Source organism: Octopus bimaculoides, chromosome 16 (assembly GCF_046866305.1).
Source record: "Octopus bimaculoides isolate indiv1 chromosome 16, ASM4686630v1, whole genome shotgun sequence".
In the NCBI taxonomy this organism is placed as follows: Eukaryota; Metazoa; Mollusca; class Cephalopoda; order Octopoda; family Octopodidae; genus Octopus; species Octopus bimaculoides.
The window spans coordinates 27,345,431-27,370,930 of NC_142943.1; the positions used below are offsets into that span (position 1 = coordinate 27,345,431).

Consider the following 25,500-nt stretch of genomic DNA (forward strand, 5'->3'; position numbering starts at 1 on the left):
AAGCTACCTTTATCAAAGGCAAAATGACAGAAACATATAACGTTAACCTTGTCCAGCAGAATGCCATAAAGGAGTTAGAACCAGTGGAGAGCTACAAATATCTAAGGGTATTTGAAGGGGGCAGAATCAAACATTAAGTGATGAGGGAAAGGATCAGGAGAGAATGTTATCACAGGGTAAGAGTAATATTCAAGGGAGAGCTTAATACAAGAGACAGGATCAAAGCAATCCATACTTTAGCCATACCAGACATGACTTAGAGTTTCAATATCATTAAACAGTCAATTACTGAAATCTGTAATCTTGAAAGATACAAAAATGCACCACCCTAAGGCAGATATAGAAGGACTTTATCTGCCGAGAAAAGGGGGAGGCTGTAGACATTTACAACTGAAATTAATAATGAAGATTGCCACAATTGGCTTAGACACATACTTGAAAAACTCTGGGGACTGGATCTTAAAACTTGTCTCAAAATATGAAAACAAGAAAGCATCATACTCATTAACAAAACAGGTAAAGGAATATATATGTGAATTCCAAATACAACAAACTCCAGAATTAGATGTACTAGAACCAAGCACGGAAAAAGCTAAGCATATGAAAACCCATGCTAAAACTGCTGCCTTAGATATTCTTACTGATAAATGGCAAGAAAAGCCTCTCAATGGCAAATACCCAAAGAGAGTTGACAAAGCCCTTACTCATCAATGGCTTCTGGCTTAAAATCAGAAACAGAAGAGTTTATCATAGAACCCCAAGATCAATGCCAGAGGTGCCTGAGCCTTAGCATGAACTTGTGCATCCTCAGCCATGACGTCCCTAGCCCACCCTTTAAAGAATTTTGGCAGCAGACAGAGCACCTTACAAGTGGTTTTCTTCCCTTTCATAAAAAGTAGAATAGGAGTCATTTCAGCTTGTTCAGTCACAAACCAGGGTAAAGCAAAACAGTCAGGCAGTAGGTGATAACAGATGCTATAAACACCTGTGCCACCTCCGCACTTCCTAGCATAGATAATGTCCTTCCAGACCAGGTCCGGGTTAGGGCAGTACCCTTGCCTGTAACCTCGCTCCGGTACTTCTCTATCTGGAAGTCTGGACCGAACCAGACCCCTAGCATCTTAACTGGACCTTCTGTCCAACATCTCACGACGTTATTGGGCAGCATCAACTTGTCCCTCCAGGTACTGAGTTGTAAGCCGACTGACTTGTCTTGACTAATTACTGATTCGTATCCTTTGATGGCGTTTTCTTTACTTGGTAGCTGCCTTTCATTGGACACGATGATAGTGATGTCATCTGCATATGCGGTAGCTGTTCTTCCACCCCATAGATCATGCAAAATGCCGCCTACCGCCTCCACCCTTCACATTACATACAGAGGTGGAGACAGGGGACATCCCTGGCGAACTGAGCGCTCAATATTGAACAGTTTCAAGAAGAAACGTTCACCCGAACGACAGACTCGATATTGCTGCACAAAGCAGCGATCCAGCTCTGGAAAGATGGGCCTCACCCAGCCGCCTCGAGAATCGCCACCAGGTACCAATGGTTGACCCTATCAAATACTTTAGATGGGTCTAAATGCACCAGTGCCCTACCTTTGCTAGAGATTTCACCCATCCTCTCTAAGGAGTAGTGTATGAAGTGGAGTTTGTCATGTATTGACCTACCTGGGATAGCGCAAGTTTGCGTTTCCTCAACAAGACCTTCCACGTCCCGCGCCAACCTTTTTACTAGCACCTTGGCCAAAATCTTTAACTCTGTGTTTAGCAGAGTTATGGGCCTAAAGTTATTTGCAATATCCTTCTTGCTCGGATCCTTTCTGATCAGCGTCGCCCCCACCCCAAATTGTATCTTTGGGAACTCACCCATTCTGCGGCCAGTTAGCATAGACGTTTGCTTGTAGGTGCCCGAACAAGTCTGGTATGCTTTTATAAAACTCATAGGGCAGACCATCAAGTTCTGGCGATTTGTCCTTGGGGCACTCGGAGATCACCTCGACAACCTCCGCAGCCGTGATCGGTCTTTTACAGCTCTCAACCTTTCGTGCCAAGAGACTCGGTACACCAGCCAGAAAGTCCTGAAGGGCCTCAGCATCGTCCAGTGAACTGCCCCTCTTGAACAGCTTGGTAAAGTGCTTGTAAAAAACCTCACACATTTCATTTTGCTCTTTGATCGAATGCCTATGTTCCTCGACCAAAGACCTAATCGTAGCATCATTGCCACGCTGGGTTTCTACCGAGCGTGCCCAACTGATAATATTAATTCCTTCATGGCGCAATGCACGAACTCTGCATCCCTCATGTTTGGCGTTGTGGTGACGGTCTAAAGCCATTCTCGCAGCCAAAATTTGAGAAGTAGAGCCCAAACTCAACGCCTCTTCTAAGGCCTTAACTAAATTCCTTCCTACTCTAGCCCTATCTAAACTTAGCTGCTGGCTAAATCTGATTGACTCAAATTGGATGACTCTTTCAAAAGGAAACCACCACCTGTTATTTAATGCGGTGTCGGTTAATGCCCTCATCACTAACTCTTTAATCCGACTATGGTATGCCTCGCAAGCCAAAATAGACTTGTTTAGCTTCCAGTAGCTGGATCCCTGTCTATATGCTTCATCTATGTTCATCCTACACATCACTAATTTGTAATCCGCATCGGAGAAGAGAACAAATTGTGGGCAACTTTTTTTAAGTGTGTCTTTAGTTGTTTTGGCACCGTTATTATCCATCGGACATTGATTGGATGCCTGTCTTTTAGTTGTCTAAACAAAGTTTCAGATGTTTTAGTGAATCTCATTGTTAAGTCCTTATGTTCTGGGTCGTATATGTTCTTTGTCGTATATGTAATGAGTTTATGGTATGTATTTATTGTTAGGGTTGTATTCTACCGTTATTTTTTGTCTTTTACATTAGTTTTGGGGGTTGGTGAGCGGGTTTTTTAAAATTCCTGTGTGTGTAGTTGAAGTGACGTTTTTTGGGGGGTGAGGTTGTGAGTTGGGTAGTCAGAATGCATCTTTATGCCCTTTTCGGACACTCACTTCGGGTTCTCCCTCCTGGTTGACTATCTCCATGTCGCCAGGAAGAAGAATTTTGCCATTGGGCAATGATGTAGGTATGGGTGTCGGTGTCGGTGCATGTGTAGGCGTAGGATTGATTACTGGTGCATATGTGGATGCAAGTATGAGTCCAGGTGGGGGTGTGTTTTGGGGTGCTTGTGTGGATTTAGTTTTGGGTACTTTTGTAGAATCGTGGGTGAGTAATTGTTCTTTTTGTCTTTTTTCTTCCTCATTTTCTGTGGTGCTGGTTTCGAGGGGGTTCCTCTGTGGTAGTATGGCCCTTATGTGACACTTCTGGTCTCATTTAAAACATCGAGGTTTTCTTCCCTTGACCTGTATCCTTAGGCGATGTCTTCACCTACGAGCACTCAATCTGGCATTTCCTCTAGGTCACACGGGGCTGCTTGTACTAACATCGCCCCGCTCTGCCCAAGCTAGTTTTTGCGAGGTAGAGTGTGTGATCTGTAAAATATTCACTTTGTCTTCCCAGTTATAACAAAAGGCAGCTATTACCCCTGTGACATTAATTTCTGGTAGCACTTCTGTAATTTTAATTTGAGATGTCCTTCGTCCTAGATAGGTTGGCAAAAGTTCCATTTCTTCGGTTTTTAACGTTAGTACAGAGTGCTCGTGGGTTTTCTCTATGCTGTGGAACCTTACCTCTGTAGAGGCATATTTTTTCCTTGGGCCTCGTAGGATACATCTCTCCAAATGGGTCCAAGGCATGTTTTATTTTCATACATGACATATTTTCAATTTTGTGGCTTTCTACATCGTAACTGTTATATATATTGGTTTCGATCATAGTTTGTTCCCTAGGTCCAAATCTTTGCAAATTACCCAGTGAATATATTGTGCTGCTTTATCATGTCTGCTGAGATACTCTGTAGGCGCAAGAAGGTGGCACATGGAAACAACGTGATCGACAGTTTCATTTTGTTATTAACATATGCGACATGTTGAGCTACTGCCATTCTTTAAGATGTTGGCCTTGTAGCTTCTTGTAGGTGCGCAGTGATCTTAGAATGCTATGATAAACCCTTCTGTCTCTGATTTTAAGGCAGAAAACACTATCCCCTGATGGGTAAGGGTTTTGTTGACAACCGCATTATTAGCTCTTTGGGTATTTGCTATTAAGAGAGTTTTCTCGCTATTTTTCAGTAAAAATATATAAAACAGTGAGTGTTTTCATATTCTTAGCTGTTTCTGTGCTTGTTTCCAGTACGTCTAATTCTGGTGCTTGTTGTATCTGGAATTCACTTAAATAGTTCTTTGCCTGCTTTGTTACTGAATATGAAGTTTTCTTGTTTTCATGCATTAAGACAAGTTTTAACATCATGTCATCAGAGTTTTTCTGGTAAATATTTAGGCCAATTGTGGCATTTTCTTTGTTAATTCCCATTGTAAAAGTACAAGGCCACTCTAAGTTTTGGCAGGTACGTTTGTTCTATATCTGCCTTAGGGTGGTGCATTCTATGCATTGTCAACAATTTCGTATTTTTTTGTCAAGATTACAGATTTCAGTAACTGACCAGATAATAATATTGAAACTATAAGTCACGATGGATGTAGCTAAGGTATTTATCATTTCAGTCATATTTCTAGCATTCAGCTCTGTCCTGAGTATTGCCCTTACCCTGTAATAGCATTCTTTTCTGATCTTTTCTTTCATCAGTGAACATTTAATTCCGTCACCTTCAAATGCCCATTAGGATTTGTAGCTCTCCGCTGGTTCTAACTTCTTTAAAACATTCTGTTGTTCAGGGTTTATGTTGGACGTTTCTATAATTTTCTCTCTGATAAAGATAACTTTTGCACATTTATCTCGGCCAGATTCAATCATGATATCATCACTGCACCGTTTAACAATTGCCAGTAAATGCTGTTGAAGTTGTTGGTCATTTTTGCCAAAGTGCTTTATAACATGCATGTAAAAGAGATGATTCATACTTCAATCAAATATTTTAAAGATATATTGTACACTTTCGGGCAATTTCAAAAGAGATATTGAGGCTAGACAAAAGTGGAGTGGTGATAGAGAGCTACCCTGGAAAATGCCACATGAAGTTCTTACATTCCCAGCATTGGAAGATTGATTCTCACTATTCAAAGTCAGTGTTGTTTCCATGATTTCATTCTTACAGATAAGAAGTTTCACAGTGTAGGTGCTATTCTGTAAATATCCAAACATTTCTCACTCCACCTATTGAAGGTTATTGAATATTTTTTGTATTGTTTATGACAATCTTCTAATGTCATTTTATTGATGAGTAGCTGATCTCTACAACCATAGGACCCATATTTACATCCTTTTTACTCATTAAGATGCCATTTTCTATTAAAATCTTGTAAGTGTATTCAGTCAAGGCAGATGTTAGTATTTTATACATTGTTGTTAAGCAAGTTATGTGTCTATAGATATTTGTTCATTTGTTTCTTCATTTTTCAGGAGTAGAAATGTAACACCATTAACTAGCCAAGAGAAAATCATATTTGGTTGCAGCAAAACATTGCTGTAAAATCTTGTCAGTAATTCATGACTCTGAGAAAGCAGTCAACCAGAAGCAAGGAATTTTATTCTTTCTTGGAGACTTCCATTTGCTTGATATCCTAAGAGCAGATCTTCCATTCTCTACCTTGATACCCTCTCACTTTTACACTTCTAAGGAGGCTGAGTCAGTAGATATTTGATCAATCTAAAGGGCCATTTTATTGTGCACTTTTTCTTCTACCCAAATTTTATTCCAAAATTGCTGCACTTCTTTTGATGGGACAGACTTTACTGAACCTGATATTTTTCCTTTCTTCCTGTAGCAACTTTTTGGGTTATTTTAAAACATGTTGTTGTCCTTGAAGAACCTGATGTGCTTTTCATACTGTGCTATGTAGGTGGCTTTAGCAGATATCTTTTGCTTGATAGCTTCTATGATAGTGTAGTGGTGCGAAATTATGGCCGCCATTAAGGAAGTGCAATCTATGCATACGCAAGGGACTTGCCTTCCCGGAAGCCCCTCAAGTGCGCATGCGTAGTAAAACCAGTACTTAAAGCGTTTCTTTCACTTTCTAAGATCTCTTCAGCATGATACCTTAAACATGACAGCTACTTGCTCCTCTGGCATGCATCAACGAAGCTCTTAACCTTCCAATGCCGATTACAAGTTAACCAGCGGCTGCCAGGCTGAATAACATAGGATTTGTAAAACCAAGCATCACCAAAAATAAAACTTATTTTTATTATGTTACTAATTGTTCTACTGTTTCTTAATATATAATTTTGCTGAAAGGTGATAGAGAGAGACTAATGTCTCTATTGCAACTATCAACCTTTTACAATTGTATCAATGTCTAGTATGGATTTTATATTATACTTTTACTTTAATTTTTGGATCTTTGTTGGTTTGATATTCTTGTCAGACTTGAAGTTTTTTAAACATTCTATGTCAGCCTTAAGTAACTGAATTTGTTTCTGGATTCGCTCTTGCCAAATAGGCTTTTTGTAGGAATGTTTTTGTCTTCTAAATTTTTCACCACATAGTATCGTTGAGATCTTAGTGGATGCATAGTATAGGTGATTGAGATCTAATATCAACATTTACTGAAATTGCAAGGTAGATTTTACCAATTACTTACAGCTTTTGGTCAGAGTTGCGAATTGTTGTGGAGAGTATCCTGTTCATTTGTACTGGTTTCTTTAATTTTCAGCCTTTCTAACATTTCATCATCTATTTGATTTTCATCTTCCTTAATATTTATGGGTAGTTCAGAAAGTATTTCACTTTGCTTATCAGTTAAATTAACTCTTTCTATCATTACTGAATTTTCATTAGACCTGGGTTGATCTGCATTTATTTCTTCAGCACTATATTCTTTAGCTGCATCTTCTATCTTATTATTCCTTACTGATTGCTTATTCTGGTCAATCTCTAATTCAGTTGGTAATTATTTTTTTATAAAGTTTCTTCTGAGGTTGGCCAGCTTGTTACTGTCTATTAGGTCGTCAAATACAAAATTTGTAGTAATGTATATGGAAATTTTAACAGCTGTTCATTTTGCGCTTTATAAAGTATTTATAAATCGTTTTTTGCTATTTTTGTTTAGAGATGGGTAAGTCAGAAATATTCATAGTTTTGAAATACGCGTTCCTTCTTGGAAATACTGCATCACAGACAGCTTGGAATATTAATGGAGTATTTCATTCTAATGTTATTACACAGCAGACAGTTTCAAATTGGTTTGCAAAATTTCCTTCTGGTAACTTTGACCTCACAAATGAGCAACACAGTCGACAAGAAACAAAGGTGGAAAATGATGAACTTAAAGCTGAAAGCCAACTCCAAGTGTTCGTGAATTATCATTGTTGCTTGGTGTTAGCAAGCAAACAATATTGACTCACCTAGTTCAAATCGGTAAAGCGAAAAAATTGGATAAGTGGGTTCCACGTGCACCCAATGAAAATCAGAAACAGTGACGTTTGGAAGCCTGAATTATGCTACTTTCTCATCAAATGAATCATTCTTTAATCGAATTGTAACATGTGAGGAGAAATGGATCCAATACAACAACCATAATCAGTCAGCACAATGGTTGGACAAAGATGAGCCACTAAAACACAGTCCAAAAAGCAAAATTCACCAAAAGAAACTGATGGTGTGTGTTTGGTGGTCTGGCTTATCAATCACGGCCGAAGTATATTACAGCCAACTGGACCAAATGATGCAGAAACTTACAAAAAAAACAGCTTAGATTAGTCAAAAAATCCACTCCTATTTTATTGAAAGACAATGCCAGACCACACATCACAAAAATGACAATGGCGAAACTACAGGAGTTGGAGTTGGAAGATCCCCATCATCCACTATACTCAATTGATCTTGCCCCCACTGACTACCACTTCTTCCAGAATTTGGATAACTTTTTGATAGGGAAAAAATTTAATTCCAACGATGCTGTAAAACAGGCCTTTCAAGATTTTATTGACTGTAGATTGCCAGGCATTTACAGTTCCAGGCTGGACATGCTACCACTGAAATGGCAAAAAGTGTATTGACAATATGGCGCATACTTTGATAAATAAAACTATTTCTTGTATTTATAAAATATTAGCAAACTATTTTTCTTTTCTACAAATTTCATACCTGGTGACCTAATATGTGGGATCTTACTTCAAGGTGCCTCTCTCTCCAGTTAAAGTAGACTTGTTCAGTATTGGATTTAATTGTGGAGAAATACACGGCATGATAGAAGGCCTTAAGAACTTCTTAATTACCTTCCCTTGACCGTTTTCCTTCCTTTTCTTTTGATTATTTGATGATGTGCTTGAATGGTCATCTGTTGGAATGTTCTATTTGTGGGATACTTCCAGCTCCTGTATTTCGGGAAGATTTGAACCAATAGCTGATTTTTCGCCCTTAGTCTGGTTCCTCACTAGGTTATGCAGCCCTTGTTAACCAGGGTGACGGTTGATCCGGTGTGAATTTTAGTTTGTTATCATTGAGACACGAAGAGCTTGGACACTGACATTAGGGGAGGGATATGTCTGTTTAGCATTAACTTTTTGAGACAACACTGCCTCTGAGTTCTTTGAATAAAATCGTTTCTCGTAACATAATTTCATTTGGCTAATAGACTAGTATTCATCTTTATTTATTTTTTTTTTTCCATTGTTGACAGATTTATCTTTGGGCATAGTATCATTGTAGTATATTAAATTTAGGTATTGTTCATTCTGCCTGTGTAAGTTTGGAAAAAATTATTCTGTTATTGTTTTGCTTCATTTGTGACACTTGCTGTGTGTGTGTGTCGAACTTCACACAATTGCGTAAACATTGGAGTGTGTGTGTAGTCCTATGGATATTGATATGTATACATGATTGTATAGACATTCGAATGTATACGTAATTAAACAATTTATGTACTCACTGTTTTGTTCCACTTATATTTCATAGTTTGTAAACTTTCCGATGTTGATTTCACACGTCTTTCACACATTTCATGTTTCACTGCGACATTGTGCATGGAGGATGCTGCGCTTTGCATGGTGGGAAAAGTTTGCCTTTTGTGGTTATTTTCATTAAAAGGCCGCTTCCTTCCAGTCTCCTACAGATTCCTTTTTCTCATTCTACCGATGTTAGATTAGATTTGTTTTGTATTGAGAGCCCAGTGTAGCACATCCATGTTGTTATTCAGCGCAAAGGTTTATATTATTATTATTATTGGGTATAATATAAAGTGACTGCTGTCCACAGCCAACAGACTAACGTGACTCTTGTTTTACTGTTCATGCTTCAAGAACCTTATGAAGAATTCTTGCAGTTCCAAGTAGTGCTGGTTTTTGTAGGTGTTCTACTGTCACACTTGCACCGAGCTTTTTCAGTCATGTTGGTACTTGAGTGCTGATACTTCCAATTACTATTGGTGTCATGTCTACTCTCTTCATTGACCACAACCTTCGTATTTTTCAATTATTATTATTATTATTATTATTATTATTATCATTATTATTATTATTATTATTATTATTATTATCATTATTATTATTATTATTATTATTCAGTTTGTTGCACGGGATTTGTTGCTAGTGGGGCATCTTTTGATCTTTTAAAATACTTTTATTTTTAAATGGGGTATTGTTTTCTTTTCCTTTTATGCAAACTGTCTAAGTTAATCCGATCATTCTCCACTGGAAACTGCTCTTCTATACAAGACACCTGATATGTACCAGAACCACTCAGCAATATATCTTCTGCCTTCCTCTTTCCTCTTTCCTCCAATCTTAGTAGTCTCTCACTCACATTACTGTGATGCAAATGCTGTAGCTTGTATAATTTGCACCAAAGTATGACTGCAGTGTATTTATCAATTAATTAACTAATAAAGAAACTAGCTTATCTTATTTATGTATGTATTAACAATGCTTGTAGAACAAGTTCACTTCCAATAGGTGCATCAGATGTAAAACGAATGAATGATGGGCAATTAAGTCTGAGAATAACTAATATGGTATGTCTGCTGGTAAGCACTTATTGAAACTTACATTTCAAATGTTGAATGCCATTCCCTTTTCCGTGTTCCCCACTGCATCCCCTTTCACTTCCTTAGAGTTGGAACTGTCAATGTGGCGACATTGAAAAGTAGGTTCATTGAGACTGTTGAGAAGCTTGAACAGAGGCAAACTCATGTGTGTTGCATTCAAGGTGGAGGGGAGCTTGAACCAGATTCCTCACACCCAAAAACATAGGTATAAAATCTTCAAGGAAGGCATAAGTGATGGGGTAGGTAGTATGTGCATACCTCTAGCTGAGAAATGATTGGATAAGGTCATGGAGGCAATCAGAATGTTTGATAGGATACTTAAGCTTAAACTAGTTTTACAAAGTAGTGCAGCAACAGTTAATTCTACCTGTTCCCCTCAACCAGGTCTACCAAATAAAAAAATGAATCGATTTTACGATACACTTTGGCAAACTACTTAAAATGACAAAATACACTTTGGCAAACTACTTAAAATGACAAATGACATAGCTAGTGACTTCTGTGGACATGTCAGGCAACATCCAGCATTCAAGTGGTTTCAATGGTATGCATGAGGTCATAGAGTTGGTTCCTGTAATGTGGAGGAAACAAGTTTACTGGAGTTGTGTGATGCAAATAACTTAATGATTGGCAACACCAATTACAGGAAAACTGCCAGTCGCCTGATACCTTGTCAATCTGGTGGTGGCCCCACTAGACAGATTGAATTTATTATCACCAAAAAGCAAGCAACATGGTTGTTCATAAATGCTAAGAGGTTCCTGGTTAAAAAATGTACCCTTCAAAATAGGTTAGTCACTAGTGACTTCAGACTTCAGGTTAGAAGGATTCCAAGAAAATTACCAGTTTGGAAATAAAGGATTTGGATGCTTAAGGAATCTTTGAGACATTCTAATTGAAGTATTTGATAAGAAGAAGTTATAGTAATGTATCATACGACAACTGGAATTTTCTACTGGACAGCTTCCTGAGAGACACAGGGCAATTTTGTGGCTGGTTCAAAGTCTTAACCAAATCTATGGAACAGTGGTAGAACAGTGTAACTAATAGATAAGACCATTAGAGTGACAAAACAGACCTGGATGGACTGGAAGAGTGGTGGAAGCAAAGAATTCTGTCAGTTAAATAGAAAAGAAACTAGGAAAAAAGTAGAAAGGAGTAAGTTTGCCAATGTTCAATAGCATGAGGACCAGCAGCTTAAGATGTTTGGGATTGCAAAACAATGTTTCAGAGAAAATCGTGATTGTTGTAGGAGAGAAGTGTATTCACAGAGATGATGGTTCACTTGTAGTTAGTAATTCTACAAAGACAGAGGCTTGGATGAACCACTATTAAAGGCTGCAAAATGTAGGGAATACATGGAAAAAGAGAGTCTGCCTAATGTGGTCCCAAGAGAAGAGCTAGCTATTCAAATCAATAGTAGCTTTTTCTACAGAGGTAGACAAAGCAGATAAGGAAAGCCCCTGTCCCATCAGTAATCACCACTGAGATGCTTAACATATCTGGCAGTATGGGATATGGCTTAATCGCTCATATAGTTAATCAAGTTGTCCACGAGGTAACCATACCCAACGACTGTTGTAGCAGCATTATAGTCAACTGTTACAAAAGTAAAGGTGATATCTTAGACAGAAATAATTACAGAAGCATCAAATTGCAGAACCAGGTCATCAAAAATCTTGAGAGGGTCATAGCTCAACTCATTAGGGAAAGAGTTAGACCAGATGAACTCAGGTTGGTTTTGTGTCTGGGAGAAGCACGACTGATACTTTATTCTTGCTAAAGTATTTAGCCAAAAATAAACCTTTGTACTTGGCTTTTGCTGAAATGGAGAATGCCTTTGACTGGGTCCCCTACTCTCTCATCTAGTGGTCAGCACAACATCCCAATCTCACTACCCATGAACATCACTCACTACGGACCCCTCTGCTCTCCTTCATGTGCTTATCTGTACACCCACCATTCTCTCTACAATACCCTCTTCCAAGCCAATCCATATTCTCTCACCAGTGCTTGCCACAGTCATATCTTCCCCATCTCTCACCATCTCCCCTCACACTCTTAGGGAACATCCCCTCTATCCCCATTTCTTCTGCTTATACTCCCCCTCTTCCCTGAAGACAGGTCCCGATACATATCCAGTGCACTATTTCTTACTCTATCTGTCACTCTGGTTTTCTATCTTTCTCACTGACTATATCTCTCCTTCCTCTCCTTTCACCTCCCTTATTCTCACTACCCCAATGTCCCTTGAGGGTATGTCCCAACACATCTTCACCAGTATCTCTCTCACTATTTCTCTCTTTATCTTCCTCACTAACTCGGCCTCTTTTCTCTTCTATCTCAGGTATCCATTTATCTACTCTACAAGAATACACATATTTCAGCCCTTCTATACTTTTTAAATCTCGTCAACTGGCACAAAGCCACCCCTACATCAATACTACCCCACACCAGCTAAGGGCTTTTAGTCTTGCAAGTTACTGAGAGACGCTGCTGGTGTAACATAAAAAGCACACAGTACACCTTGTAAAGTGGTTGGTTATAGGAAAGGCATCCAGCCATAGAAACCATGCCAAAACAGACAATGGGCCCAGGTGTAGCTCCTGGCCTTACCAGCCTCCGTCAAAATATTCAGTCCATGCCAGCATGGTGAATGGACTTTTAGTGATGATAATGATGATGATGATGATGATGATGATGATGATGATGATGATGAGCAAAAGCAAATGAATTTCTTTATTTTATTTGTAATTTCACAGAATTTATCCCTTCTTTGTAATAATAATTTATTTTGACTTGTTATAAAGATTTTATAGTTTAGTTACTGTTTGTTGTTGTTGAAACCAAGGTCAAGCTTAATTGAACAGATCTCTTTTCAATATCATTCCAGAAGTGACCATCCTATCCCATCTTAGAAAGTATTTGTTAGACTACTGTATCCAATGTTATCCCCTTTTCAAAGATGGTAGGGGGAAAAAGAGGAGATATTACTGCTATTTATTAAAGGTCAAATGACCATGTAAAGGTTACCTGAGGTACTGGGAAATGGAGAGTGTGACATTCATGTATTATTCCAGAGCATTACTTCGCTTGAGCCTGGGTTGATTCCAGGACTCCAGTTGACATTGAGAAAGTCCTTGACAGGTTTCCCGATCAGCTATCTGGTGGTGAATGCAGAAAGTAGGGATAGATGACTGGTTGGTGAGAGCTGTTCAAGCCATGTACAGGAGGCTGTCAGTAAGGTGAGGGTTGGCAACAAGTATAGTGAAGAATTCCAAGTAGAAGTAGGGATTCACCAAGGATCAGTCCTCAGCCACCTCTTATTCATCATAGTCCTCCAGGCAATGACAGCAGAATTCAAGACAAGTTGCCCCTGGGAGCTCCTCTATGCTGATGACTTTGCTCTAATAGCTGAGAGACTACCAGAACTAGAGAAGTTCCAGTTGCAGAAGCAAGGTCTAGAATCAAAGGTCCTTAGAGTCAATCTAGCAAAAACCAAAGTCCTAGCAAGTAGGAAGGTGGACAAATCACAAACCCATTCAAGTAGATGGCCCTGCTCGATCTGTAGAAAAAGCATTGGCAGGAAATCCATAAGATATACTCAGTGTAAGCTGCTATGGACACATAAGCAGTGCAAAAATATCAAAGGAAGGTTAACTGGGAAAATAGTTTTTGCTGTGAAGCAGATGCACAGGGGCATTAACACCAAAGATGTACAAAAAACAGATTCCATCATATGCCAGAGGGAAAAAGTAGAAGTAGTTGATAGCTTCTGTTACCTAGGTAACCAGGTCAGTAGCTGGGGTGGATGCTCTGAGAGCGTAGCTGCTAGAATATGAATAGCCTGGGCAAATTTCAGTGAGCTCCTACCTCCGCTGGTAACAAAGGAACTCTCACTGAGAGTGAAAGGTAGACTGTATGATGCATGTGTGCAAACAGCTATGCTACAGGACAGTGAAACATGGGCTGTGACTGCTAAGGACATGTGTAGGCTTGAATGAAATGAAGCTAGTATGCATCACTGAATGTGTAATGTGGGTGTGCATATATGACAGAGTATAAGCACCCTGAGAGAAAAGCTGGACATAAGAAGCATCAGATATGATGTGCAAGAGTGGCTACTGCTCTGGTATGGTCATGTGTTGTGCACGGACAAAATCAACTGTGTGAAGGAGTGTCACACCCTAACAGTGGAAGGAACCTGTGGAAGAGGTAAACCCAGGAAGACATGAGCTGAGGTGGTGAAGTGTGACCTTCGAACATTGGGTCTCACTGAGGCAATGACAAGCGACCGAGACTTTTAGAGATATGCAGTGATTGAGAAGAACTGGCAAGTTAAAGTGAGATTATACCCGTGGTCAATGCCAGTGTTGCATAACCGGCCTCTTTCAAAGTACCCTCCAATCGTCGGGTAATATGCTGTGCTTCAGAATACCTGTTGAATCAAGTGAAATCATAGTTGTGACTTATGCCAGTGCCACCTGATTGACACCAATGCTGGTGGCACATAAAAACACCATTTGAGTGTGGTCAATGCCAGTGCTGCCTGACTGGCTCCTGTGCCGGTGGCACGTAAAAAGCAATCTGAGTGTAGTCAATGCCAGTGCCACCTGACTGGCCCCCTTGCTGGTGGCATGTAAAAAGCACCCACTACACTCTCAGAGTGGTTGGCATTAGGAAGGACATCCAACCATAGAAACATTGCCAGATCAGAATGGATCCTGGTGCAGCCTCCTTTCCTCAGTCAAATTGTCCAACTTATGCCAGCATCGAAAGCAGATGTTAAACGATGATGATGATGGCCAGAAGGTACTTTGTCCAAATATCTACTATCATTTTAGAATAACCCTAACTCTAACCCTAACCCTAACCCTAACCCTTGATCTTTTGTTTTGCAGGTGCCTGGATCATAAGTACAGGTTTACATACTGGAGTTGAAAAACATATTGGGAAAACTATACATGATGATGTCAAGAATAAAATTGTAACAATTGGAATTGCACCATGGAACTGTGTACAAAACAAGGAATCCCTAGTGAATAAGGTAAATTTCTATTCAGTCTTTTTTTCTTTCCCTATATAAATATGAAGAATTGATTTATAACGTTATAATATTTATTCTTAAAACTCTGATATTAATTGAAGTGTTTAAACATTAGATTACATCAAAGGATCGCAAAAAAGACCCATATAATTTCCATAGCTTTCACAGGATCCTTTGTGCCAACATCTGATGGTCAGTACAGAAGCTAGGGGTAGATGAGTGGTTAGTGAGTGCTGTAGAAGTCACGTACAGGGATGCTGTCAGTAAGGTCAATGTTGGCAATGAGCATAGCATGGAATTTAGTGTACAGGTAGGAATTTGCCAATGATCAGTTTTTGGTGCCCTCTTGTTTATCATAGTTCTCCAGGCCATAACCAAAGAATTTAAGATTGGCTGCCCTTAGAAACTCCTCTACACTCATAACCTTGTCCCTATAGTTGAATTACTATCTGAACGTTTTGATACACAGAAAAGATACTTTGCTTTTCATCTTTTCAGGGTCGAGAAATTAAGTGTCAGTTGCGTTCTGGAGTCGATTTAATCGACAGGGCCCCCACCCCCAAAATTTCAGGCTTTGTGCCAAGAGTAGAAAAGTAGAAAAGTTGCTAGTGCTGCCTGACTGGTTCCCGTGACAGTGGCATGTAAAAAGCATCATTCAAGCGTGGATGGCCAGCCTGGTGTCATATTCTACCAGGAGTGCGAATAGGGTCACATCCTGTGTTCATAAATATATTGGTTTGGCGAGTACTTCGTTCAAGAAACGTTTTCTTAACCACCAGTCATCCTTCAGAGTTCCAGAGAGACGGCTTGTCACATCCCTGGCCTGCTTACTAGTCCTCTCTGAGTCTATTAAAGTTTTTTTGCCCCTGATAAAGGGGAATAACCCACACTCATTAACGTTTTATCGTATTCTTTGAGTTCTGAGCGTTTCCTCATGTCCACGACGTAGATATTTAAAAATTTTGTATTCATATAGAGTCTGACAAGCTGTCCACAAAGCTTTGAACTCTATATAAAATTTTGTTGTAGTATATATATAGATATATATATAGATATATATACACACACACACATTGGGGTGATGCATAATTATTGCAGCCTTTTTGAATAAATTTTATTCAGCAAAAACAATAACAACATGTAACAAAAACATCTTTAAATGATTCTTCTGGTGCATATTCACCGTCTACTTCAATTACTGCCTCCCATTTGCTTGGCAGATGGTCAGACCATTAATTGAAGATGTTTTAAATATTATTGTTTTTGTTGAAAAAAACTGCAATGATTATGCACCAATCCAATATATATATATATATATATATATATATATATCATCATTGTCGTTTAACGTCCGCTTTCCATGCTAGCATGGGTTGGACGATTTGACTGAGGACTGGTGAAACCAGATGGCTACACCAGGCTCCAATCTGATTTGGCAGAGTTTCTGCAACTGGATGCCCTTCCTAACGCCAACCACTCAGAGAGTGTAGTGGGTGCTTTTTACGTGCCACCGGCATGAAGGCCAGTCAGACGGTACTAGCAACGGCCATGCTCAAAATGGTGGACTTTATGTGCCACCCGCACAAGAGCCAGTCCAGGGGCATTGGCAACGATCTCGCTCGAAAGTCCTTACACATGCCGCGGGCACAAGTGTGAGAAAGGCGACGCTGGGCACAGGTGCCATCACAATTTCACTTTCGCTTGTCTGAGTTTCGTGTTCAATGAGGGAGACGACGTTGGCATGGGTGCCAGACGTCAAATTTAACACTTGCCTCAACAGGTCTTCGCAAATGGAGTTTAGTGTCCAATTTAACTCGATTTTGATTTCACTTGCCTCAACAGGTCTTCGCAAGTGGAGTTTAGTGTCCAATGAAGGAAGAAAGGTAAGCATAAGTGGACTGGCTGAGGCCTTACATTTAGGTCTCACTTGGTTTGCCGGGTCTTCTCACGCACAGCATATTTCCAAAGGTCTCGGTCAGAAGTTATCGCCTCGGTGAGGCCCAATGTTCTGAGGTCGTGCCTCACCACCTCATCCCAGGTCTTCCTGGACCTGCCTCTCCCACAGGTTCCCTCAACTGCTAGGGTGTGGCACTTTTTCACACAGCTATCCTCATCCATTCTCGCTACATGACAATACCAGCGCAATCATCTCTCTTGCACACCACAACTGATGCTTCGTAAGTTCAACTTTTCTCTCAAGGTACTGATACTCTGTCTAGTATGCACACTGACATTACACATCCATCGGAGCATACTGGCTTCATTCCTTGCGAGCTTACGCATGTCCTCAGCAGTCACAGCCCATGTTTCACTGCCATGAAGCATGGCTGTTCGTACACATGCGTCATACAGTCTGCCTTTTACTCTGAGTGAGAGGCCCCTTGTCACCAGCAGAGGTAAGAGCTCTCTGAACTTTGCCCAGGCTATTCTTATTCTAGCAGCTACATTTTCAGCGCACCCTCCCCCACTACTAAGTTGGTCACCTAGATAGTGGAAGCTATCAACTACGTCTAGTTTTTTCTTCCTGGAATGTGGCAGAAGTTGTTTTCTGCACATTTACAGTGTTTATAGCTCCTGAACATCTGCTACATACAAAAACTAACTTCCTAGTTAACCTTCCTTTGATATTGCTGCACCTCTTATGTGTCCATAGCTTGCACTGGGAGCATCTTATAGAGTTTCTACCCACGCCTTTTCTACAGATCGAACAGGGCCATCTACCTGAAGGGGTTTGTGTGTTGTCTACCTTCCTACTTATTAGGACTTTAGTTTTTGCTAGGTTGACTCTAAAGACCTTCGATTCTAGTCCCTGCTTCCACACCTGAAACTTCTCCTCTAGTTCTGATAGTGTCTCAGCAATTAGTGCAAGGGCATCAGTATAGAGGAGCTCCCAGGGACATCCTGTCTTGAATTCCTCTGTTATCACCTGGAGGACTATGATAAATAGGAGGGGTCTGAGGACTGAACCTTGGTGGATCCCTACCTCTACCCGGAATTCTTCACTGTACTCGTTGGCAACCCTCACCTTATTGATAGCATCTCTGTACATGGCTTGCACAGCTCTCACTAACCATCTTTCCTCATTGACCACGAGATAAGGGATCGGGGGGACCCTGTCAAAAGCTTTTGCCATGTCAACGAAAGCCAGGTACAGAGGTTTATCCTTGGCTAGGTATTTCTCCTGCAGCTGTCTTACCAGAAATGTAGCATCAGTGGTGCTTTTCCCTGGCACGAACCCAAACTGCATCTCATCTAAACTGATTCGCTCCCTAAATAGTTATGCTATGACCCTCTCCGTGACCTTCATTATCTGATCTTACAACTTGATACCTCTGTAATTATTTGTATCTAAAGCATCACCTTTACCTTTGTAACAGTTGACTATGGTGCTGCTACACCAGTCATTAGGTATAACTCCTTCATGTATCACCTGGTTAACAATACGAGTGACTAGGCTATAGCCGACACTACCAGATATTTTAAGCATCTCTGCAGTAATTCCTGATGGGCCGGGGGCTTTCCCTGTCTTCATACTCTTAATTGCTTTATCTACCATGGTACTGTCAATTCGGATAGCTGGTCCCTCTGTTGGGTCGACAATCGGCAGACTCTCTTTCCCCCATTCGTTCTCTTTATTGAGCAACCTTTCGTAGTGGCGTCTCCATACCTCTTTCTTTGCAGCTTCGTTTAGTGCAAGCATACCATCATCCATGCGAACACATTTCTCTCTGACGACATCACAATTCTCTCTCACACACTGTCTTGCAACACGAAATACCTCAAGTTGCAACACGAAATACCTCATATGTATATATATATATTTGACAGGAAGGACAACAAAAGAAAGAAAAAGACCTCGATATTATGCAAATAGAAGAATTTCTCTGTAAAAATATTTGACACTTATTCAGTAGCCATGATAAAACTCCAAGTTTCGGATGCCAGGGTGGGAGCCCACGCCAACATCTCTTCAGTTATCCGGCCATTTGAAAATTCCTGTGAAAAATGACCGTTAAAAACAATGGGAAATTACTGCATAGTTACAAGTTCAAAACGCGTGTATATTATTGCATGCACGCATATATCCATATACGCACGCACATATCTCTATATATGCACGCATATATCTACATACGCATGCATCCACGTGCACACTCACAAGCACGCACATATAAAGTTCCTTGTACGTGTCTATAAGCGTACAGGAAAAATGTTTGGTCTTTCTGATCCTTAACTCTGTTTTTCGAAACTCCTCTCTCCACCCTACAAATTTCTTTATAACCGTAATCTATGTAGTTTGAAAGGTATTTGTATAAAATTTCATTAAATGATATCCATTTTCCTGAAAGTTTTGAGGGAAAAAATTTAGATCATGTGAATTTTCCTAAACTCCTCTCCCTACTCACTCGAAAAAATTATTTCTCATAAATCTCTTCATAATCTAAATTCACAACACCTGAGCGATACTTGTTAAAAATTTCGTTAAAAACTATCCATTTTTCTGGAAGTTATAAGGCAACAAATTCGGAGGAGTACACATCTATAGTTGTGCCAGTTTATTTGTCTGCTTGCTTGCGTGCACGCCTGTCTGTAAGTCAATACAGCCAAACCGACACATAATAGGAAAATACTCTAAAAGTAAGGTACCCTTGAAATGTGAATACAAACAGAATAAAACAAATTTCGCATCAAGCAGATCACGGACTCCTGAGATATGCTGTTTTTTGGTTTACCTTCATAAATAGCCAAAACGGTGCACAATGGGAAAATGCTCTAAAAGTAATATAACCCTGAAATGGGAGGTTTCCATTTCTTTTGAATCAAACTGTTTTGATCTCTGTCAGTTCTTCCAGTAGAATTTTATAGATGTATTCATATATTACATCAAAACACGCAGTCTGCCATCTTCAGGTGCCATATTAAATAGATATCAAATAGGAGAGATATATTCATCGGGATGGATCCGATCAGCGTTGTTGGAAAAGTAGTATTTTGAGAATAACATTCGAATTTATAGAGAAATGAGGAGACGCTATAATGTGCATTCGAGAAGTAAAGAGATTAAATGATTATATTAATTTCAAAATACTAATCTAAATTAGTTTATAGCAAATATAGGCTATGGGAACTTATAAGAATCACAGACATGGTGAGACCATGAATTGTTCCAAGGGGCTTTACAGCTAAACTGTTATCTTCTCTCTTGTATGAAATTAAGGAAACAAATAACAGGATAGCAGAATGTCGTAAATCTGTCGTCACCCCATTTCAGCCTCGTCCCAATCAACTTGAGTAACTACAAGACGCCCACACACATGCGCACGCACATATACGTACACACACACACATATATATACACATACACATATATCTATATATACATATATATAAACAAATACACAGATATATACATACATATATATGCATATATATATATATATCTATATATATATATAGATATATATATATATATGCATATATATGTATGTATATATCTGTGTATTTGTTTATATATATGTATATATAGATATATGTGTATGTGTATATATATGTGTGTGTGTGTACGTATATGTGTGTGTACGTATATATATATATAGATATATACACACACACACACATATATGCATACATACATACAAACATACATACACACACCTAAATTTATATCTACTTACATAAAATATAGAGACATGAAACACTACAATATAAAGATATAGAGAGAAACAGACAATTGTCAAAGTCGTAGATCATAAACCAGATTATCAAATATTCTATGAATTAACCTGTCTAACCTTCGTATATCTTTTCATTCAGGGCCAACGTCCCACTACTATGTAGAAGTATATACATCCATGCATGTATATAATGATAATATATATGCATACATACATACATACATACATATATATATATATATATATATATATATATATATATACATGTGTGTGTCTGTGTGTGTACATATATGTATACATATGTATTTATTTATGTATGTATGTATGTATGCGTGTGTGTGTATATATATATATATATTATGTATGTATATATATATATATATATATATATATATATATATATATATATATCATCATCATCATCATCGTTTAACGTCCGTTTTCCATGCTAGCATGGGTTGGACGATTTGACTGAGGACTGGTGAAACTGGATGGCAACACCAGGCTCCAGTCTGATTTGGCAGAGTTTCTACAGCTGGATGCCCTTCCTAACGCCAACCACTCATATAAGAAATTAAAGAAGGAAAATGCACACACTTTGCATAGTTTTAATATAATTTTTAATACATCGACTGGTTTCGCTTTCTCTATTCATGATATTAAGATTTACTTATTTAAATGTGTGTTTTCTTAAGAAGAAAATTTTGGGTCCATGTTGTGTGTGATATTTACAAATGAATGATTTAACAAGTATAAAAATAAGGGGAAGTAATTGGTTATTGTTATTGTTGTTGTTGTGGACAAGGGAGATAACTGTTCAACTTTTGGTAATGGGAATGGGGAATATATATATACACAAAAATTTGAAAAACTAAGTTAGTGGGAAGATTTATGTACTGTGATGTAATCAAAGAGATAAAAGTTGGTTATGCGTGCAAATTTAGACGTGTTCTCTTCTGTATTTTTTGATGAAAAATGTTTCTTTATTTAAACTTTCTTGAGGAGAAATTAGGTTCTCAGAGGCACAAGTGCAACCGGTTTTAATTTTGAACTTCTCACATTGTTTGAAAAGGAAATCTGAGCCTTCAAGTAGGTTGGGGCAGGTTCCACAGTTTGGAACTGGATGACTTCTGCTCCCATATCAAAAATTTACCATACACTTTCCGTTAACGAAAAATTAATTCGAACCTCAATAATCTAGAATGGAAAAATCTAATTGAACTACAAAACGACAAAGACCTGACAATCAAAGAAGCAACAAAGGAAGTGCTGTAGTCCTGATGGACACAGAATACTATAAAAACCTAGTGTTATCCATACTAGAAAATGATGCCTTCCACGAAAATGTTATACACTATGTTGTTGTTGTTGGCACTCTGTCGCTTACGACGTCGAGGGTTCCAGTTGGTCCGATCAATGGAACAGCCTGCTCGTGAAATTAACGTGCAAGTGGCTTAGCACTCCACAGACATGTGTACCCTTAACGTAGTTCACGGGGATATTCAGCGTGACACAGTGAATTACAGGCACAACAGAAACAGGAAGTAAGAGTGAGAGAAAGTTGTGGTGAAAGAGTACAGCAGGGTTCGCCACCATCCCCTGCCGGAGCCTCACAACGCCCGGTCTGGGAATCGAAACCACGATCCTATGACCACGAGTCCGCTGCCCTAACCACTGGGCCATTGCGCCTCCACTGTTATACACTATAAACAACAAAAAACAATGAAAAATCTTGCATCCCTAATACTTCTACATGGAAAAGGCCTGACGGAAGAAGAAACAGACTACATCACGAACTTCAAATGTAAACCAAGTCTTTTTTTACGGCCTACCTAAAATATACAAGAGCAAAATAATCGATGAAGCCTGCAATCACCAAGCAAATACATAAATATCCAAACGCCAGAAGAATTAACTTTAAAGCTCATTATAACTGGCCCAGTTTGTGAAACCCACCCTCTATGCAATTTTCTAGACATCCTACTGAAACCCTTGCTGAAATACATCAAAAGTTTTATTAGAAACGATTTAGACATGCTAGAACACCTACCAAAAACAATTAAGGAAGAGGTAATATTGGTTTCCTTCGACGTTATCAATTTTTACACCAACATCCAACATGACTATGGAATAGAAGCAATCAAATTCTGGTTGGAAAAGTGCCCCGAAGTATGCTTGGAATGCATAAATAAAATCTTTATTATTGAATCTTTAAAATTTATACTTCAGAACAATTATTTCCTATTTGATGACACATACTATCGTCAAAAATGAAGAATTGCGATGGGAACGAAAGCAGCCCCTGTTCTTGTGAACCTGATAATGGGTTATTTTGAATTCACCATATATAAAGTGTCACTGGAAAACTATGGTTATCCCTTTCAACATTACGTAAGAGAAAATTGGAAAAGGTACCTGGATGACTGTTCTATCATTTCGAAGGAGACAATTGGGAAAGTTTTGAACTTCAAATCAACACTAAATGATATAAATAGTAACATTCAATTCACAGTGGAATATAACAAAGAACAGCTCCCATTTTTAGACATCATGATAAAAAGAAGTCAACAATCAAATTATAACTGATATCTATCATAAACCAACGGACTTGAAACAATATCTCCTCTTAAGCTCATGCCTCCCGAAACATCAAAATAAATATCCCGTTTAATTTTGCAAAAGAATGTGCACAATAATGTCTGATAGAACTCCTTAGGACCTTTTTCTTCAAGACTTCAAAACAATGCTTCCTGAAAGACAATATCCACCGTTACTTATAGATCAGGGAATTAAACGTGCCAAGAAATTAGACATAAAAATACTAAGGACAACAAAACATAACACTAAACCTCATTTCAAAACACTCTTGTTTATATCAACCCACAAACCTAGAAACAGTGAAGTATACAACACTATTGTGTAAAATCTCCCTTTACTAACTAGAGACCCCAAAATGAATGCAAAAAGCAACACAAATCGCTAAAGAGATTTCTAACAAATACAAAGCTTTACAAAACAACCACAAAACCAACAGTAAAATATTGTGAACGTCTAAACTGTGGAACCTGCCCCAACCTATTTGAAGGCTCGGATTTCCTTTTCAAACAAGGAGAGAGGTTCACAACTATAACCGGTTTCACTTGTGCCTCTGAGAACCTAATTTATGTAATAACCTGCTCGAGTTGTGGACAACACTATATTGGACAGACGAGTATGACTTTGAGACGGAGAACCACTCTACATAAAGAGCAGGTCCCGTTCCCGGAATACAAATTCCTCTAAGTGAACACAAAGAGAAATGTGCAGGTAACATCAAACCAAATTTCACAGTTTTCCCCTTCTACCAGTGCAACCATATACTGATTTGTTCTCTGTCTCTCTCCTCCTCTTTCTTTGTCTTTCTTTCCTTTCTCCTTTTTTGCTGTATATATTTTTGTGTCAGAATAAATACACTTAGATGAAAATGATGTTCATAATATGTATAACAACTAAGATATTGATTTGGTTTCTAGGGATCATGGCCTGCAAAGTATAAGATAAAACATGACTCTGACTCAACAGCATCTGCTTTGGATCCTAATCATTCACATTTTATTCTTGTTGATGATGGTACCCAAGAAACTTCTGGAGTAGAAACGGAGTTCAGAAGAATGTTTGAAAATACTATTACAGACCTAAATATCCCAAGTAAGTTGTTATTACAGAAAAATCTAAACATATCATACAGAGCAGAAACAAAATATTCTTTTCTACTCTAGGCACAAGGCCCAAAATTTTTGGGTAGTTGGGTGGGGGCCAATCGATTATATCGACCCCAGTACGCAACTGGTACTTAATTTTTTGACTCCGAAAGGATGAAAGGCAAAGTCGACCTCTGCAGAATTTGAACTCAGAATGTAAAAACCGTTGAAATTCCAATAAGCACTTCGTTCAGCATGCTAAAGTTTTTGTCAACTTGCCGTCTTAAATGAAATATTAATAATACCTTGTTAATTTTATGCATACATAATTGGGAACCAGTCTTTTATAGGTTATAGTCTATTGCAAATAAATTCAATATTTTTATATCATTCTATTGGACATATAATATAACGAAGCAGGGGAAAGAAAGTCTATACACGACGCACTACAATTACTCTTATGCGTGACTCAATGCTCTGTCATGGCTAACAGTGAACTGCTTATCAACAAGAATTTTTCTCTTTATTTGCCTACAAAAAGCATACAAGGGACAAACAAGGACAGACAAGACAGCACAAGTGGAGACAACAACATAAACGGATGAATGATATGAAATTATACAATGAAGATGTGATGGCTACTACTTGACTCCAATTTCGAGTAGTATCATTTAAATCTGTTTTTATCCATCTCTTACTGAATAGTTATCTAGTAATGATACAGCTTTAGTATTTTAAAATCCACCACAGGTGGCAAACGTTCCCGATATTTTACTTCCATCTCTAATGTGTTTATTTCATCACCAAAATTGGCTTTTAATTTTTTATAATTTTTTCTATCAATTATTTTTTTTAATTATTTTTTTCTATCAATACATTCCATACCTGGGACTTTGATATTTTCTTCCTCTCTGATTCTAATAACTCTTTCATTTTCTCTATTTTGTAAATCTATTAGTGAATCTGTACTGTCTGAAATTTTTCGTGCATGTGCAGTGTCTGTGAGTG

At 38.6% G+C, this 25,500-nt stretch overlaps 1 protein-coding gene across 8 annotated transcripts in view; it reads left to right on the forward strand.

The window, feature by feature from the left end:
• The window catches only part of LOC106871768 (uncharacterized), a 1,221,261-nt gene that overhangs the window by 890,959 nt on the left and 304,802 nt on the right, over positions 1–25,500 (forward strand). For all 8 annotated transcript variants that reach the window (XR_016244689.1, XR_016244690.1, XM_089364843.1 and 5 more), the window contains exons 63-64: positions 14,992–15,137; positions 24,325–24,499. Coding sequence is in view for 6 of the 8 variants with exons in the window: in XM_089364843.1 (XP_089220969.1) it covers positions 14,992–15,137; positions 24,325–24,499 (321 nt within the window). In the remaining 2 variants the exon portion in view is untranslated. The remainder of the gene's footprint in view (positions 1–14,991; positions 15,138–24,324; positions 24,500–25,500) is intronic.